The sequence below is a fragment of the Electrona antarctica genome, assembly GCF_951216825.1.
Source record: "Electrona antarctica genome assembly, chromosome: 22".
Classification (NCBI taxonomy): domain Eukaryota; kingdom Metazoa; phylum Chordata; class Actinopteri; order Myctophiformes; family Myctophidae; genus Electrona; species Electrona antarctica.
Window position 1 is genome coordinate 24355445 of NC_136805.1, and position 19221 is coordinate 24374665.

Below are 19221 nucleotides of genomic sequence, written 5' to 3' on the forward strand. Positions count from 1 at the left end.
CAACAGGCAGAGTCATTCACAGCAACATCAAAATACATGAATCAGAAGACCAAAATACTCTCAAAAACTTAAAAACAGATGACAAAGGTGTTCCACCAATCATTGCCCTGAATTGACCCAAATACGGCACCTCTTCAGAGGGGTGTGGACCTATAGAAGGAATAGTGTGTGGGTACGTCCACATTTCATTACATTGTCCCAATGAAAATCCAAATCCTTATAGTCAGGTGTTTTAAAGTCTTCTACTAAGGTCTATGGAGAAAGGATTCCAGGGCTGACTAGATTCTTATTGTAATGAGATTAGAGAAACAAGATTAAATTGATCAGGTGTCAGGTTATTACCAGCCGTGACAGCACGGCTGGTATTGTTTTCACCCTGTTAGTCTGTGTGGTATTTGTCTTAGGTCAGTTTAAAATTGCAGCATCCCTGGATATTGAGGTAGGAATAGGATCTATACCAAACTCCTCCAGAGAGCCCCCCTCCCTTTTTCGACAGCTATTCACAGATCTGTGACACATCCAGCTTACATCTCCCACTGTTGCCACAGATGTCCAACTGCATCAAGGCCTGTGAAAACACAGGTCCATCAATAAATAAAGAGGAAAGCAGTAGTGTGTGTCCATGCCGCTGCAATGCTATGTTTCTCAGCCACTTCAAATGGGTACCTATTTTCAGATACTGTTTCGAACTCAGAGTTTAATGGACCATAATGGCATCAATACCTATCTCTATTTGTAGTGCTGGCCTATGAAGGCCACAGTATTGTACATAAAATAAACACAAAACAATTGTTCCGTAAAAAACGAAAGCTTTATTTTTTTGATTTTGTGTGTAGTATTTTCTAATTAATGTTACCGAACTTGGATAATTAAGTCAGTGTTGGATAACACTGACGCACGCACGCACGCACGCACGCACGCACGCACCCACGCACGCACGCACGCACACACACACACACACACACACACACACACACACACACACACACACACACACACAAAGACTGACAGTATTTGGTGTACAGTTGAGTAAACATATACTGGTGCCCTGAATGCAAAAAGCTACTGCACACACCACTCCCAATTCAGTGGTTCCTTATTCGCTTCATTAATACGTAACGTGAAAAACTATGACTCCCCGCAACGTCATGTTGTACTTACTTTACTCTTACTGCTCCTCCATGACAACATTCTATTATGGGCTACCTGATCCCCACCATTGGTGTCCCCGTCCCCTGTGGAACACATTTCCATCCGTCTACTTGAAGACATATAATGACCTTTGAGGTATATACCACTCCCTGTCTTTCTTTGTGAACATGTCAAGAGACACAATGAGGGACCAAGCATAATTAATTACTGTTAAAAGGGCAAAAGGGTCTGGCATCTCTCTAACCTGTATTGCAACAGCAGGGAACAATAATTGAACATTTCTTTAATCATATGGTCGCCTAGCTTCGAACAACACAATGAACAGTTTACACGCTATAGCAGCACAAAGTAAAAACCTTCTTATATTTCTGATATGACCAATAACCCATCTTTTTTGTGATTAATTTCCAGCAGCGGCACAAGCAACATGGATTCAGTAAAGTAAATACGTTACTATCTAGTATCTATCATAGGGTTAAATATAAATTCAGTAGTACAGACCTATTCAATCAAACATCGTTTAACATTTTTTATTTAGAAAAGAAGAAGATGAAAAGGAAATTAGATATGCATGAGGGAGGATGAGGCCAGGGAATGGCGGGGAAAGGATGAGGAAGGGAGGTTGAGGATGAGGGGGAGAGGATGAAGGTAACAGGGAAGTGAGGATGGTGGTGTGAGGATGAGTGAGAGATATAGCGAGGGGCAAGAATGGATGAGTGAGGGGATGAATTACAGTAAGTGGTGCAAGGTAGGTGAGCTGATGGGAGTGTGGGCAGGGGACGGGAGGAGGAAGATATCAGTGAGGATGGGAGGTGTCGACTAAGCCTCTGCGGGATGGGTAAAGGGGAAGGATGAAGGGCGAAGTCCTGGGGGGAGGAAGGGAGAAGGAGGGGAGGTAGAGGGGGGGGGGGGGGTAGGAGACCCTGAGTATTTGGCCTGGGGTCTGAGGAGAGAGGCATCCTTCTTGGCAGTCGTCTGTGGACAAACCTTCAATCAAGACCCCCATCTGGAACCTGAAACTAGAAACAACTGTGAGTACATGAAATGTCTACTCTTCCCTTATTGGAGCAGGGGTGGAGAGCTTGTCAGTTACCATGGCAGCAGGGCCACGGTGAGTAGCGATGGTTGTGCGATCAGTCACCATGGCATATAAATTGAGGGAGGAGTTTACTCGGTTACCATGGCAATGTTGATCAAGCTTGTTACCTGAGGAGAGGACTAGGAATGGGAATTAGCATATTGTGGGGAATAGTATGGTATGGTCAACAATCTTATTCTTTGAAGGCGTAGTCTTCCTCCTGAACATACATTGTACCAACTCCAGTTAGGTACAATGTACACTTCCAAAGTAGCCTGCTGCACCAACCACAGCCTCTCTTGCATCGACTTGGGTTTCTCATGTCATAGCATATCTCTCCTCTGACATATTATAATCAATTCATTAAACCTTCCGGAGTTTACAATCAAAAGAATGAACCCCACAGGGAACACAGGCCGGTAAAATGTAAACCTATTCATTATCCTCTTTCGAACTAATTTAGACCCAAACACGAAGATTTGTGACACAGCTCAGTCAGATCAGAACTACATCGAATGGGAATTCATTCTGCATTAGAGATCTACGAGCAGCCCCCACACTTTCTCACTGGAAGGAATTGTCTCATTGAAGTCTGTGTTACTGGACTTCAAAGAGTGCACTCGTCGCAGAGAATATGATATGACCTCTGTTACCAGAGGTGGTGGGGAAATATGCCCCTTTTTGTAGTAGCTGATTGAAAGGTTTAAAGACAGACAGGCATATAAATAAATCAACAGACTTCATTCACAAAGATGAGGTACCTTTGATCTGGCTCAGCAGCGAGGAGTTGGCTGGGAGTTAGACGGAGACAGTGCACGTGTGTGCGTGTGTGCGTGTGTGCGTGCGTGCGTGCGTGCGCGCGTGCGTGCGCGCGTGCGTGCGCAATAATGAAAGCAAATGAAGCAAATGAAAATTAGACAAAGAGAGAGACAGAGAAAGACAGAGAGATAGAGACCCAGAGAGAGAGGAAGAGAGAGAGAGAGAGAGAGAGAGAGAGAGAGAGAGAGAGAGAGAGAGAGAGAGAGAGAGAGAGAGAGAATGATTAAAGCTGTTATGAAATATGACCTCAGCTGCCTGTCTCAGTGACAAAACATGTATGTTATGGAATATGACCTCAGCTGCCTGGCTCAGTGACAAAACATGTATCTGCATAAGCATATTGATAACCATGACATGATGATCGGAGGGACTGACTTCATGTGCAATATGATATGAGATGCATATTTGTTCCAGCTCATTCTGTTTCCATAATCTGCTAGGGACGTCATAGATCCACTGTTCTTACTGTATATACAGTATTTCTCTGTGTGTGTAATACACTTTAGAATGTATGTGAATACCTTGTTGTGTTGGCATATGTTTTCTGCGACTCGACAGATCCTCACCCACCACCCCAAGGTTTAGATGGAGACTTAGTGACCTTATAGATGGCCACCCAAATCACAGGAGAAGGGAACTATTCATTAATCAGGATCGACTGAATGACTTAAGGGAGCAAATTTGGGCATAACATATAGTATTTATTTATTTATTGTCTTCCCCACAGGATGTGATACAGTGAAATGTATTCCTTTTGGATTTGGGGGGGAATGCTCAACTGTGTGTATGCGTGTGGAGTGGCATGATTCATGGTCTGAAATTGTATGTTAATAACCATTACTAACACAATTAACCCAGTGTTTTTGTATCTGTGCACTGTATGAATGAAAGAAAAGTGGGAATGTGAGCTCTCATCTTGTTTATATAGGCTAACACAATGTTATTTAGAAATAACAAAGTCTCTGCACAGCTCTGCTTGCCAAGGTCACCCACAGATGGAATGGTACAGTATGTATCAAGCGTCCTCTGGATACAAAGGAGCTCTCCGCACCCTCACATTGTGCACCCTATGCCTTGACTTCGCCAGGAAGCTATTCAAATCTAACTTCAGGAACTGGCTACCCCCCCCCCCCCCCCCCTCAGGAAAGAGAACTCTGGACGTCAAACTAGAAATGGAGATGACCTGGATACTCCATCATGCAGAACTGAGAGATACAGAAAATCACCAATCCCATATATGTGCAGACTTTTAAATGATAGTGGATTTTAGATTTGTGTTTTACATTATTTAGATTTTTAGATAGGCTATTGCATTTTAGATTTTATATTTGTGATGGGCAATTTTTTGTTTTGTTTTTAATGGCACCTCTGTCTTTTTAAAACTGTGATCATGCTGAAAAGTTGAATAAACATAAAACAAAAAAAAGCATAATCAATTCACACAACATCCTGCACTTCACACACATCAATTGTTGTGATTTGGGTGACCATCTATATTCTATAAGGTCTCTAGAAGTCTCTAAACCTTGGGGTGGTGGGTGAGGATCCGTCGAGGCGCGGAGAATATATGCCAACACAACGAGGTATTCACATACATTCTAAAGTTTATTACACACACAGAGAAATATATACAGTAAGAACAGTGGATCTATGACATCCCTAGCAGATTATGGAAACAAAGATAAGAACAGAATGGAGCTGGAACAAGCATGCATCTCATATCATATATTGCACATACAGTCAGTCCCTCAGGCCATGGGCTCACCCCCAGCACCCCGTTGATCCACTGTCTTTCCCTGCTTGCATCTAAAAATGCAAACATCCTAGGTGTGACCCAGAAAAGAAACAACACAGTAGGTGTCCTGGCACCATATGGAACAAAATAAATTATAATCATTATGACATTATACCTAGCTTCAGTAGAACAGAGAACAGGCCTTTTGTCATTGCTAGTTACATAGATAGAGTGCTGCTGGGAGCCCTCTCAATTGAATATGCTAAGTCTTGGAACAGGGCATTGCAACACATGGCTGAACATTATTATGAACTAATGAATAGGGTTCATCACGAATACAACAAGTCCTTTTGTTGCTCTGCCACTGGGAGCACAGGCTTAATGGCACATCATTCCCACGATGTTGATGAAAACATGACAATATAGCAGCCGCACTCTGCTCTACCACATTTGACATAGGCTATTTGATTTGATAGATATAGACATTTAGCAGATGGTCCTAACGACTGAAAGGCTACTAAAGGGTTCTTCAATATGAGTAGGCTTATATATGCCACACTGCCTCCAGCAATCTGCAGATGTATAAAACGCATTCCATTTATGCATTTTCATTCATGTAAGCTACTTAACATTGTGACGTGTTGTGAGTTTGTAGATCTGCTATTTTTGCTCATATTGACTGAAGTGGGCTGACTATTCCCACATTTTTGCTTTCAATCATTCCACCTACATCATTAAGAGGGACAATGATAAGTAAATATCATAATACTTAAGGTGGCACTTGACAGTTCGGAACAAACACAAGTTACACAACAGTGTCATCCACGTTGACAGTGGGGCATGGAATGGCCCATTAGGGCCGATGATGCGTGACGGATAATGTGTAGCGAATCCTTCCACCCTCCCACACCCCGGCCCGTAGTACTGAGCAGCCTATGCAGGGCTAATTTGATAACCACTGGGAAAGCAGAGCGACTTCTGGTGCACTCCCCTCCGTTGCGGCCAGGGAAACTATAATTCCATTCTCTGCTGTTTCATCTTCATATGCTCTTCCTCACATCTCATCTCCTCCTAATTGACATGAAAACCCTCCTCTGCCCTGAGCAGTCATTATTAGGGCAGCACAGAAGTCTGGAAATACAAATTAAATTACGGCAATCTGATATCAGGGTGAGTTGTATTTGGGTGAAATAAAAATGAGAATTTATCTACATTTAGTCATAATACAGAGTCAGACAGGCTGTCGTTGATGTGATGGTTTCATGGTATGAGGGAGGAAGTTAGGGTGGAGTACTTTATTGATTTTAATTCCATTAATACCTTATGACCGGCCGCTTGGCAGGCACTCCCAGGCGAATGCCCATGTCAGTTATCACGGTTCGCCTGATTATGGGCTTCCTTATCGGCTGGTGGCAGGCAGGAAAGGAGGCCAGTAGTGGAAAGTAACTAATAAAGGGTGGTATTGTACTTTTAGTCCACTACAACAATTTGAAAACTTGAGTTGCTACCATAGTTACTTTGTAAATGTTGATTATTATTACAAAACATCCAGCTCTATTTCAACTTTGGCTATTTGAAAATAGCCGATATAGTAGATAAGCTATTTTCAAAAAAAAAATTGTAAATTTTATTGTGAAACAGGACGCTCAGCATTATGAGTAGCCTACTTTAACTTTTAGTACTTATAAGTACATTTTGATGCCAATACTTTTGTACTTTTACTTAAGTAAATTTCCGACTACCGGACTTTTACTTGTGTACATATTGCAGTATTGATACTTTTCCATCCATCCATCCATCCATCCATCCATCCATCAATCCATCTTCAACAACTTATCCATAGTCGGGTCGCAGGGGCAACAGCTCCACCAGAGAGCTCCAGACTTCCCTCTCTAGAGCAACATTAGTAACTTCCTCCTGGGGGATCCCGAGGTGTTCCAAGGCCAGTGAGTCGATGTAATCCCTCCATCTCATCCTTGGTCTGCCCCGGGATCTCATCACAGTGGGACTTGCATCGAGGACCTCCCTAGGGAGATGCTCGAGAGGCATCCTAACCAGATGCCCGAAGCACCTAAGCTGGCTCCTTTCCAGGCGAAGAAGCAGCGACTCTACTCTACGTCTCTCTCGCGTGACTGAACTTCTCACCCTATCTCTAAGGGAGATGCCAGCCACACGTCTGAAAAAACACATTTCGTCCGCATGTATTCGTGACCTTTTCTTTCGGTCATGACCCACACTTCATGACCATAAATTATTAGGTGAGAGTAGGAACGAAGATTGCTCGGTAAACAGACAGCTTTGCCTTCTGGCTCATCTCTCTTTTTGATACTTTTACTTAAGTGAAAAATGTGAGTACTTTCTCCACCACTGCAAAGATCCACAGCACTGGCAGCCAGGACTGTACTGAAACAACAAACTCCAGATTAAAAACGTGATTACTGCACCAACTCCTCAGCTCAACCACTTTAATCCTAGCACCCCTATACTGGGGCAAAGATTGGGCAAAAAAGAGCAGATCTACAAGCTCATAACAAGAAGTGCATGAGCTTGTAGATCAGTTATTTTCAGCGAAGAGATTTGGTATAGGGAGGAGGAGCGGACCAAAGTCCTGTCCTGGGTGACCCCAGTCAACAAAGTATGATATGGTTTAAGTGCATTGCATTCTTGGTTGCACTTCCTTCCTATGTGTACTACTATTTACGAGGACATTGACATAGGCCTACAAAAAAAACAGAGAGATAAAGACCTTTACAATCTTCTATTTAGGGGGATTTTAGCATTATGGGTTAAAGTTAGAGTGTGACAGGGATAGAGTTAGGTTACAGTATGGGCTATAGTAGGATTAAGTTTCCGGCATGTTGGGTTAGGTCAAATCTGCAGTGTTCACTGTTCATTTAACATCCCATCACTGGTCACGTTATTTTATTTTTATTTTATTTTTTGTAGTTAGCCTACTTTTAAATCATGGTTGTGTCTAACAGCTCTGCAGACCCTTGTTGCTACATTATTGACTTTTAAAAGGGACATTTTACCGCTGGAAGAAACTACAGTCACTCAATGTAATAGTATTTATAACAGTAGCACAATTTGAAATTTGCACCCTGTGGCCAGAAATATAATGAAGTCTGTGTGTTTGACTGGATTGCTGAATTCCTACAATGCCCATAATGCTTTAATGCACTTCCCCTCCTTGTGGAGGTGTGACTTTGTAGTCCAGGAAGGAAGTGAGACGACATTTTCATGATAGGTTTTTGGTCATGAACATGGCATCATGACTAAAATATCTAGAAAAACATATTACACATATAAAAACCCCAGGAAAGTGTTTATTGTGAACATCATTAAAATAAACTCTGGTTGCAAAAGGGGTGAAGTGGCCCTTTTACTCCATATGAGTCAGTGCTAAGCCTGAGACCCTCAGACAAATAAATTGGTCTGGATGTTCCTAAAGGCCTGATCTGTGTCTTTGCCAGCAGGGCCTCTGGGCTTTGGAATGATCTGAGTCCGAGTATAAGTCAGTGTCTAGACCAGCGGTCCCCAAACTTTATTGGCTGTGCACCCCGTTAACACCTGACCTATAGCTGACACACCTCCAGCACTAAGTCTCGTTGTATTTGGCCGAAAATGAAACATTTTTTAATATGATAAGTAACTCCCTCCTTTCTGGCCTACCGGCATTTGCACTTACCAACTGATCCAAAATACTGCAGCTCGCTTGGTCTTCAACCAGCCAAAATTCTCACACTACTCCCCCCTTCTCCGCTCCCTCCATTGGCTCCCGGTTGCTGCTCGCACAGAATACAAAACTCTGATGCTGGCATTCAAAGCAACCAAAGGTATGGCCCCCCATACCTTGCAAGTATGATCGAACCCTACAAACCCTCCAGCGCACTCAGATCAGCCAACGCAGGGAAGCTGGAAGTACCTTCACTAAAAAACACCGGAACAACGCTCTACACGTCCCAAACTCTTCTCCCTTCTGGCTCCAAAACTATGGAATGCACTTCCCATTACAATCAGAACTGCAGCCTCACTCCCAATCTTCCGCTGTAGTCTGAAAACCCACCTTTTCAGACTCCATCATGGCCCGTAGCACTTGCCCTAGCCCCTTAGATAGCACTTTACGTAGACTTAGATAGCATTTTATACAGACTTATAGCATATGTTACGTAGACAGCACTAGAATTGCATTTTATGTAGTCATAACACTTTATAGTACATATGAAATATGAATAGTATAGTATAGTATGTATAGTTTATATGTATTTTACTATTTTCATTATATAGATATTCCACTGTTACGTTCTAGCTTACGCATGTTTCATGATAACCACTTTGTGATGTATTGCCATGCTTTTTTGTTCTTGCTTAATGTAAGTCGCTCTGGATTAAGAGCGTCTGTTAAATGCCTAAATTGTAAATTGGCAAATAATCACAGAATGTAACAGCACTGAGAGACATGCAGCTGATGTATACTCCCTCAGCTGCTCTATACATCTCCTTACAACAGTGGTTTACCAGATTTTGCTGTTTGTGCTGCTAAATAACACGATACAACCACCATTATACCCTTTTCATGTCACGGTCCCCCTAGAAGGCGATCACGCACCACAAGGGGTGCACGCACCACAGTTTTGGAACCCCTGCTCTAGACCAAGTCACCAATATATATACCTACTGAAAACCTGATTGTATATTGTATTTTAGATCATTTTCTTTTCTTTTAATATTTGATCGGTCCTCACAAGTAACTGGATACAGGTCCAGTGGGCACAAGGTTTATAGGTACCTTGTGGGAATCGCATAAATAAAAATAAAGTATAAATGCATGCTATCATTGTCAGATTTAAATTTACCCTTCAAAATCTTGTTTATCACCAAAATGACATCACAGGATATCACAGGTTTTGTAGAAATATAGCATGCCATTTTGTACAAATATTGGGCCTTAAATGTAAGCTAATAATGCAAATTCTCATTTAATATGTAAAACAAATGTGTGTGTGTGTATATATATATATATATATATATATATATATATAGGCCCTATATAAAAGCTGTCCAGTGAGTGTTCTCAGGGGCCCGGCCCCACATGTTCCGTACTGTATCTATGTGAGCGCGCGCGTGCGTGCGTGCGTGTTACGACGCGCGTGGGCGTCACTCCTTGATTGATTTCACTAGACCTGATGTATGCGTCGTATCAATGTCACACTCACACACACACTGCCTCCAGCAGTCCGCAGACGTATAAAACGCATTCCAGTTATGCATTTTCATTAATGTAGCCTACTTCCAGCTAGCTTTTAAATCTCGACTCCGGCGACGTCGACATAACTCCGTCCATATCTTCTCTGTGCATGCGCGTATAATGCATTAAACGTGTGCGCGCTATTCAGTAGCATATTCTTTAATAATTGGGATAATAGCAGTGCGATAAAGGGTAAACCCACCAGGAATTAGCAAGCTAACCTCGCGTCGTGCTGCTTACTGCCAATTTGCGACGGCTCCAGCAACGTTGCCTAGTTTAGTGGTTGCGTGGAAACTAAAAGGCTGCATTGCATTGAGCGAGCAGCCCTCATCTAAAGGTGCATTTCCACTGGTGCGTCGTGGTAACACCGGCTGTGTGGCTCTCTCGTCTCTCCTGCACAAGTTGAGCAAGCAGCGACAAGACTGATGGAGGCTTACCGAAATATTTACCAACCCGTCTTTTGGAGTGCGCTCTGACCCGTTTTGGCCGATTATTTATACTGTAAAAGGACACTGATCTTGCCGTGACACCCGTCATGAGAAGGAGAGGAAAAGCGATAAAGATGTAAGCTACGTGTTGCTTTACAAAATGCATGCGCTTGTCTTTGAAATGACAGATTACCACATATAGCATATCGGCTACATCTGCTCATTTTATTTCTTTGTGTAATTTAATGTAATTTCAGTCTATTAAAGTAGCCTATTGTATGCTGAAAAAAAGCTTTTGGATGTTGCGATCGTACCCATGACTAAAACAAAACAAGATGAAAGACAAACTTAACAAGGGTATCAATTAACACGAGGCACCATATCCATCTACTACACCTCTTGTCCTGTGAGTATATTTTCCGCCAGAAGCTTGTTGCATATGATATGCAATAACAAATTACGTATACATATGCGTAATTTGTATGAGACAGTGTTATGCTATACTCTACTGTCTCAGCGCCGGCGGCAAGAACTGGTGCCTATTTATTTTACCCAATACCCACAACCAGTATCCAGACCAGAACCCGTGTTATTATAAATAGCCTAATATGACAAAAATAAAGTTCAAGTTTATAATTAAATAAACGAATCAACGAGTGATTTAGACCTAGCAGTTTATCATTTGTATTTTGCAACACAGTAGTATAGGCATGATTACACAGAAACCAATCAATCTGACAGCCTCAATGAAAACGTTTGTTCCTTCCTATTGCTTTAATGTTTTGCAGGGTGAACAGAACACCAGCTTAGATTATTCATTATTTAATAAATATGTGGGTCATTGAGGACAATAATTAGATGAGGACTTTAATTTAGATGAACAGAGTCAGTGTATATATAGACTAGACATGCAGCCAGGGATGGCGGATGTAGGGAGCAGAGAGACCTTAAACATTGTTACACTGGCACTAAAAGCCTGTCTTTCAAACTAAATATGTTAAGATATCTTTGCTCACTGACTCTCATCCCATTTAAACAGTAGCCCGATAGCTGTAAGCTAAGTCCATTAGGCCTATGGTGGAGTAGTTAAATGCTTTCCTCCAGAGCTGCACATTTCCCTGCCAAGGATCAAATCCTCCTCTGCTGTGTATCTTACATTTGGGCCTGATGAAGTATGAACTGGCATGAGGAAAATAGTTACAGAGATGAAAGAGGTGAGACTGATGCACAAGCAATTTTGCACTAAGAATTTCTTTTCAAGAGATGTGCATCAATAGGGGCTGGGTGGTGTTTGCATGAGCATCTAAAAGTATTGCTCGTTGTCCAGTTGTGCTGCCAAAGACTGACTGATTGCTACACCATGGTCTGCAGTGAATTTATGAAGCCAGAAACTGACATTTGGGTGCAATATTTGTGGTGTAAATTAAACATCCAGCGGGGATTATCAACAGAAGAAGGCAGTGGTTTTACCAACACTGTCTCCCTGACATAATGGTCCTCAACTTATTTAGAGGCCAACTGATTTAAAGTGTAGACTAGAGGATGCCATCAATCGTGTTGAATGGCGACCGAAACTGATCACCGTATATCAGCGTCTTTGAATAATATATCTGTCAAAGTAATACACTCAGAGGGAACAGGCAGTCAATCCTCTCAATTTGAATAACACAAGTGTGTCTCCGAGCAGACCCTCCCAGCCTCTCGATGTTGCATCCTTCCTTCCTTCCCCCTCTACTCCTTTTAATCAGCGCGCCCACCTCAGCCAAAAGCCACACCTCTCTGCCCTTTCACTGATACTTCTTTCACAGCTGTCCTTAGTGCCCCATGACTTGCTAATATTTCCCCTTTCCTCAATATCTCATTAGTGTGTCCCTCCTCAGTCTGCCTGGCATAGTGTCTGTGTTGTCATTGTAATGTTACCTCTCTCGCCCCAGTTCCTTCGGACATGGCTCTTTCTCTCACGACTGTGTGTCCAATTTCCCGTCCTTGCCTACATGCATCAACTCCTCCACCACCACCACCATCTCCTCCTGCTGCTTCTGCCTTGTTATCTCTCTGTTAAATGTCAGGCTAGAACACTGTGTGATGGGGAAAAGAACTGCCCTTTGTTTATTATATTTTTTTAACGAACAAAACATTGCAGATCAAATTTAGCAGGCTATTGTTATTTCCCCAGGGCGTTTGACCCCATCCACATATCTATTCTGCTCCCAACAATATAAGCACCAGCAGGTTATCTTGTTTTGTTGTGGTGATGAAGGTATATAAACATCTCATTAATGCATCTTGGGAAGGCAGAGTGCATGCAGGCAGACAGGGCCTTGTGAGTCGTGACCCAGGCTTGAGCTGGATCTGCGTCCATCTCCTCATGGCTCATTATGGGGACAGTTTGGCAAGCGTTTCTAGAGCTGGCGTAGTACAATGGATCTTATTAGCTCTGTCCCGGCTCAGACAAACCCGCCCTCCACCATGCCCTCCCTTAACCACAGACACACCAACAACACACACCACTAGCATCACCACCACCCTCTGTCCTCCACCACCCCACAACGTCATGTGATACTAAGAGGTACTTAGAGATCGATTTCATTTTTAATCGTGGTAAGTGGATCTTGCCTAGTCTCCAGCAATTTTGAAGAAACTCAGAAGTCCATTTGGGCCCCATGGTTCCCTGCAGAAAAGAAGAATCATCACATCTGTTTTGGTGGACCTAGGTTCCTAGCATTAGCATTTACCCCTACAAAAGGATTAGGTGGCTCAACGCTATACTGACCTGAGGAGCTTTTTTTAGAGGATTAGTAATGAGATAGCAGGTAGCCCTGATCAGCTATTAATGAATTCTGTTAGGGTGGGAAGATATACTATTTTAAGGATTACATAGAAAATAAAATAAAAAGTATAAATTACAGAACACACAAACAAGTGTTACTTGCACTTCTGATCAAATTACCTCAAGTCTCTCTGGTGAAGCAATTCCTGATTATTCTGATTCCTGATAATATGGTCGTTTTGTATTTCACACCCGCAAGACATGCATGCACTGTCTGTCACAGAATAGTTAAAAAAGGCCAATGGCCAGTATAACATAAAAATGTCTCCTCCTGTGCTCTTAAGCTGTCATCTCCCAGTCGTTCAGAGAATGAGGCAAGCAACACTGTACATTACTGCATGAATAATATAGCAGGGTGTTTAAGTACGATAGATTCTGTGCAAAACATTCATTTTATTCTTGTTGCAGGATAATGTTAATGCTACAGACGTGCAGTGATCACTGCAGGCAATTAAAAAAGAAACAGTGGCCTCATTGTGCTGCTTCTTTTTTTTAACCTCCTGCTGGTATAAAGGGGCTTTTCGGTCCTTAGAATTTTCTCAAGCTATAAGAGAAAGCCAGTGGTTTATGTCCTCTAGCCATGCTGAAACAAGAGCGCCAAAACATCCCCACTGCCTCCTCACTGCAATTAGACAAGTTAGCCTCCATCTGTGTATTAAGTAACACTGCAGCGTCTCAAGAACATCTCCTGTCAATCACCTGTGTTTTGCATGGGGGAGAAGCACTGCTAATTTCACAGTGTAATTTGCACTGCTCTGATAGGTTGCATTCTGCCCTCTACCAAACTGATTTCCTCTTCTCTTTTCTAGGCTTGACAGATACTGGGGTGGTTGATGTCCCCCCAACTCACCACCACCTCCCCTTGACCCGGACTGTCGTCCCTGGAGCATGCCCATACATCCGACATGCCCCTGCTGGTGGGCTGGCTACTGCGCCACTCGGTGGTCATGTGTTTACTGCTGCACAGCCTGGTGCTGATGACCTTCTGCTTCCATCACGCTGCCACCAGTGGCTGTAAGAGCTGCTACTGCTCCGATATCGAGGGCGGGGGGAAGTCAGTCCGCTGTAGCAAACTGCAGCTCAAGGAGATCCCGCAGGACCTCCCAAATGACACAAGGCGAATCTACCTGGACTACAATGAACTCACCACAGTCCCGGCCAATGCCTTCGCCGGCCTGCCACTCCTGGTCGAGGTGGACCTATCCCACAATGAGCTGATCCAGCTGGAGCCGGGGGCCTTCAGAGGGCTGGGCCCCTCGCTGCAGTTGCTGGATGTTTCTTCCAACAAGCTTGTGAACTTTAACCTTGAGGCATTCGAAGGCCTGCACGCACGTGCCAACCTGACTAACAACCCATGGCACTGTGACTGCGACCTGCAGATGGCCATGCTTCATGTAGACCTAGAGCCTGCGTCGCTGGCGGGCATCGTGTGCCAGACCTCAGATCCCAAGGACATCGGTGTTAACGGGGTGGCCTTCCTGTTGGCACCAGACGTTGACTTGTGCGTAGGGATGAAGAAGACCACAGATGTGGCCATGCTTGTTGTCATGTTTGGCTGGTTTACCATGGTCATCTCCTACCTTGTGTGCTATGTCAGATCCAACACGGAAGATGCCCGCAGACATCTGGAGTACCTTAAATCTCTGCCTGGCAGACCGAGGTCGGAAGAGTCTTCCACCATTAGCACTGTGGTATAGGGGTGATGGAATCCACAGGACTGTTCCCACACATTCCAAGAGGAAACTCCAGCCTGAACCTAATGGGGTCATCATTGGTCTCAGACAGTTCTGCATGGCTGTTGTGAGGCAAGGTGGCCAACAAGACATGCGTGCAGGAAAACCAGGCCAGAGCAATCTGGCCCAGATGAATAATTCAGCTATCAGTGGCCCATTAGGAGTTTGCATTGGCTGAGTATAGGCCTACGGTCTAACCTGCACACTTGCGGAGTAAAAGCGGAGGAGGCATGTTTTAGGCAAACTCTGAAAATGGGATTTAAATGGAATTTATCCAGTGGTGCATGCACCCTAGATGCACCTCTATTCTTTACGCAGACCATTCAGGAGACTACATCAAACAGCAATATAAACAGGAAGGGGCGACATGCAGGTTATGCTCAACTATTACTCACTCTGTTACTCCAGACCGCTACATGTACAACTGTTTTCCAATAAAAACAAAAAATCATCATCCATAAAGTGTTCACTAGTATATTAACAGTAAAATTATATTATTTTCCATTAAAGCTACAATCCGTAAGTTTTAGCGCCATTGTCCCCCTTTCCTCTACGGACAGGAGTAATTGGAACAACGTCCAAACTAAAATAATGATGGCAGAAAATCAAATAACTTTATTGACATTGCCAACAACAACCAGAAGGTGTCCTACCTGATGCTAAGGTTGATATCTTTCATTGGAATAATAGGGAGACCACCACCAAACACTGCATGAGCTATATTGTATTAGGACAAAAAAAAATTCAACCAAGGTTCATGTTTTAGGTTGTTATTAGAGAAAGTAAAAGATGGGTGTTAATTCTTTTAAATTTGCTACTTTCTTTCCTTTTAATGATTTTAGTTATTTCTGACAGGGGGCAGGGGCATTCAAACAAGTGGCTAAATATGTATTTATTTAGACCCCAGGAAAATATCACAGGATATACTGAATGTGGGGGGAGGTGACAAACTGACAGCCTACGACACACAGTATGGCATCCCCCTTCACATTCAGTAGATCCCGTGATCTTTTGTGGCCAGGTGTAATTTCCTGGGATCTAGTGGGACTATAGTAAATAACAACAAATAAATCGGCATAAAATGGTGTAGAAGGGGGCACGGTGGCACAGTCAGGTCCGGTCCGGGGAAACTCCCCCCTGTCAGGTGAAAAGAGGCATCTTGGACTCCTCATGCATAGAAGGAGGCATGAAATGAAATGAAATGAAATGAAATGAAATGAAATCTATATTTACCCAGGGTATCTGGGCTAAGCTCAAGAACTTGTTTCCAGCCAGGCCCTGCTCATAGAACACATTTCATCGTAGTGGTTGATGCCTTGTTCAAGGGCATTTCAGCGGTGGTAATTTTAACGTGTCGGACGGCTGGTTCGAACTGGGAACCTTCCGGTATCTAGACCGCGCCGCTATCCGTTCGGCCACCGCTGCCATGAGGTGAGTCCGCTGCCCTTTTCCCAGGTTGGCAGAGGAAGTGTAGCGCCCAGGATTACATTAGATAATTGACACTGGGTGAAAAAATGGGTTGCAAAAATCCTGGTTTTTAGACAGCTGGTGGATGGAAATGAAGCTCCACCCACACTGCAACTTGCAGCGTCGGCCAGAAAATCGGAAACGTTTTGCCAACGCTGAAAGTTGCAGCGTGGGTGGAGCTCCATTTCCATCCACCAGCTGTCTAAAAACCAGGAATTGACTCCTGACGCGAGCGGCATTTGGGGCATCTTCGTGAATCTACTGTCTGGATGCAGTTTATGGCAGTGCTGTAGAAGGTGGATTTACCCATATTTGTTCTAAAAGTGGGTGGCACCAGATCATTATTCACGCTCCCTCGAGTGTTGTGGCTGTAGGTGTCGCTCACTTTTTTGAGGTAAGGTTTGAAGTAAGTGGGCACTGAGGGCATGGAGGGCAGCGCTGCATTTACAATTTTGAATGTCATTTTCAATTGCTTGACTCTGCCCTCTACCCGGAGCCAACCTATGCTATCAAAATGCGTTGCACAAAGGTGGGTCATGGGCCCTGGGCCCTAGGCCTAGAAGAAGAATCTTTTACTTTCTCTAATAACAGCCTAAAACATGATCCTTGGTTGAAAAAGTTGTCCTTTAACTACTCTGCCACACAGATTGGTTCAAATAACATTGTAGTCATTAAAATAAGTACTGGATTGTCGCTTTAAAGATGCATGGGTGTCATTTCATAATAGTTGATTGAAGATGCCGTGTAAAACACATGGTAGGCGTACCGGCTACACCCCAGCTGACAATTGCCAATGCCTGAACAGGGTTATAATTTCAATAACGCTTAAACACATGATTATTCAGCTCACTGTGCTGATGCATCAGATCACTGTAGGGTGAAGGACTCAATATGGCTTTGATGAGTTGTAGCGACGGTGACAGCTCCATAATGATGAGCTCTTAAGAGTTCCAAGCTACACATTTACAGTAAGCATTTGACAGGAAACTCCTCCCAGTTTCTGCTATAGTCACAGTTGTTTTTCTTCACCACTGCATGTAATTGACAGAGAGATTCATGAAGGACTCTGTCTGTACACCAGAGAACACACTATAGATACATACAGTTGGAGGCCATCGATATTGTCCTTTTCTTTTTGCTGAGGTTTGCGTGATCTGCGCAAAAGGACAGTTAACCCATTTTGGGCGGGAACCCCTTTTGGTGTTTTAAACATTGTTATAATTTAGCTATTGAAAAATAGCAGATCTACAAGCTCATAGCGCGCCACTGAGTGGCGCGCTACGAGCTTGTAGGTCTGCTATTTTTGAAAAATCGTGAAAATATTTATTTCAGAAAACTGGAGGATTTAGAAGGATTTTTTTAAATTTTGAGGTCAGGCCTAAATGGGTCAAATGATAAGGGACAATATCGGTGGCACCCAAGTTGACCCAACTGTAGATACATACTGTACATACATGAGCCCATGAGAACGGAAATGTGTTCATTGCCTATTTCCTGCGGCAGTAAGCGCATACTGAGGTCAGTCCATGGGGAGCTTTGGTCAATTTATCAAACACTGCCCATCAAAGAGGGAAATGAGTCACCCAAGAGTGAAGGACACACTGGCAACAAACTGTAGGTCCACCTGATAGCAGCAAACTAACAAACTGTAGGTCCACCTGATAGCAGCAAACTTCACACACTAGGCTTGACATTTGCTGTCTACCTGAAACCAGAAACACAGCCGTGCCTCTGGAATTACCCCTCAGCATAATATGCTAATGTTGATATTCTTATCTTTGGCCATGGCCCAATAGTCTAACATGCAATATCTTCTTGATATGATAAGCAGAGCATTATGGCCAATTAATACTATGTTGTTTATAGTCAGCCTAAAATAACAAACATTTCCTTTCCAGCTGAAAGTTGATGCAGTATTTTAGGTATGAATTGGATTTTAGAGGTGGATTAACTCTGGATGTGTTACTCAGGTCGTCAGGTTCAATTTGTTTTAAAAAAAACATTCGTAACTACTTAAGCCCTATATAATTCTTCTTACGAGCAATAACAAAAGTAGCTGACCTACAAGCTCACAATACATCGTGATGTAACAAATTTGGCACCACGTTAATGTGGTTAACACATTTTGTTTTTAAATTAATATTAAGACATTTCCCGAAAAGGAAATTAATATATATAATTCAGTCTGACCAGAAGCAAGAATAAAACATATCCCCACCGGCCATAAAGATTAATGACCAGAAGGGGTAATATAGAGAAGACTGGATCCCCTATACCCCCCAGCACATTGAACCCTGCCTGTCATGGCCAAATGAAAAAGAGAGGACAAAACAGTGGGATGTAGTAAATTTCACGTCCTTTGCTGCGCTTCGGCAAATGAGTCATATGTGGTCATTCTCACCTCTTCACCACACAGTGACCAGAGCAAAATACAGAGAAATATCCTCGATTCTGTGGCCATTTAGTTGTCTTAGAACATTTGCCTGTGTGCTCTGTTTCCCGAGAGGTGTCCAGGGCAGTGCTGGGAGCCTCACAGTCTGATGAGTTCATTCCCATGGGTCTCCCTAGCAGCATTGTTGGGGGCATGACCTGCCAGTTCATTAAGCAGAGCTGTCTGGGATATGGATCTACTAATTGCCAAATGTTTCCATGCCATGGACCCCCAAATAGCCATATCTTCTATTGTGAAATGGCTTTAAATACAACTGGAAATAGTGAAACAACCACGCGT

General features: G+C 43.2%; 1 protein-coding gene across 1 annotated transcript; it reads left to right on the forward strand.

Moving 5' to 3' along the window:
* Positions 1-9995: 9995 nt before the first annotated feature.
* On the forward strand, positions 9996-15474 carry lrrc3ca (leucine rich repeat containing 3Ca). The gene is made up of 2 exons (XM_079492780.1): positions 9996-10596; positions 14100-15474. Exon 2 carries the CDS (start codon positions 14196-14198, stop codon positions 14985-14987), a length of 792 nt encoding a protein of 263 aa, XP_079348906.1. The 5' UTR covers positions 9996-10596; positions 14100-14195; the 3' UTR covers positions 14988-15474.
* The last annotated feature ends 3747 nt before the right edge of the window (positions 15475-19221 follow it).

Coding starts and splice junctions, on each gene's coding strand:
- lrrc3ca (XM_079492780.1), top strand. CDS start 14,196: ATGCCCCTGCTGGTGGGCTGGCTACTGCGCCACTCGGTGGTCATGTGT.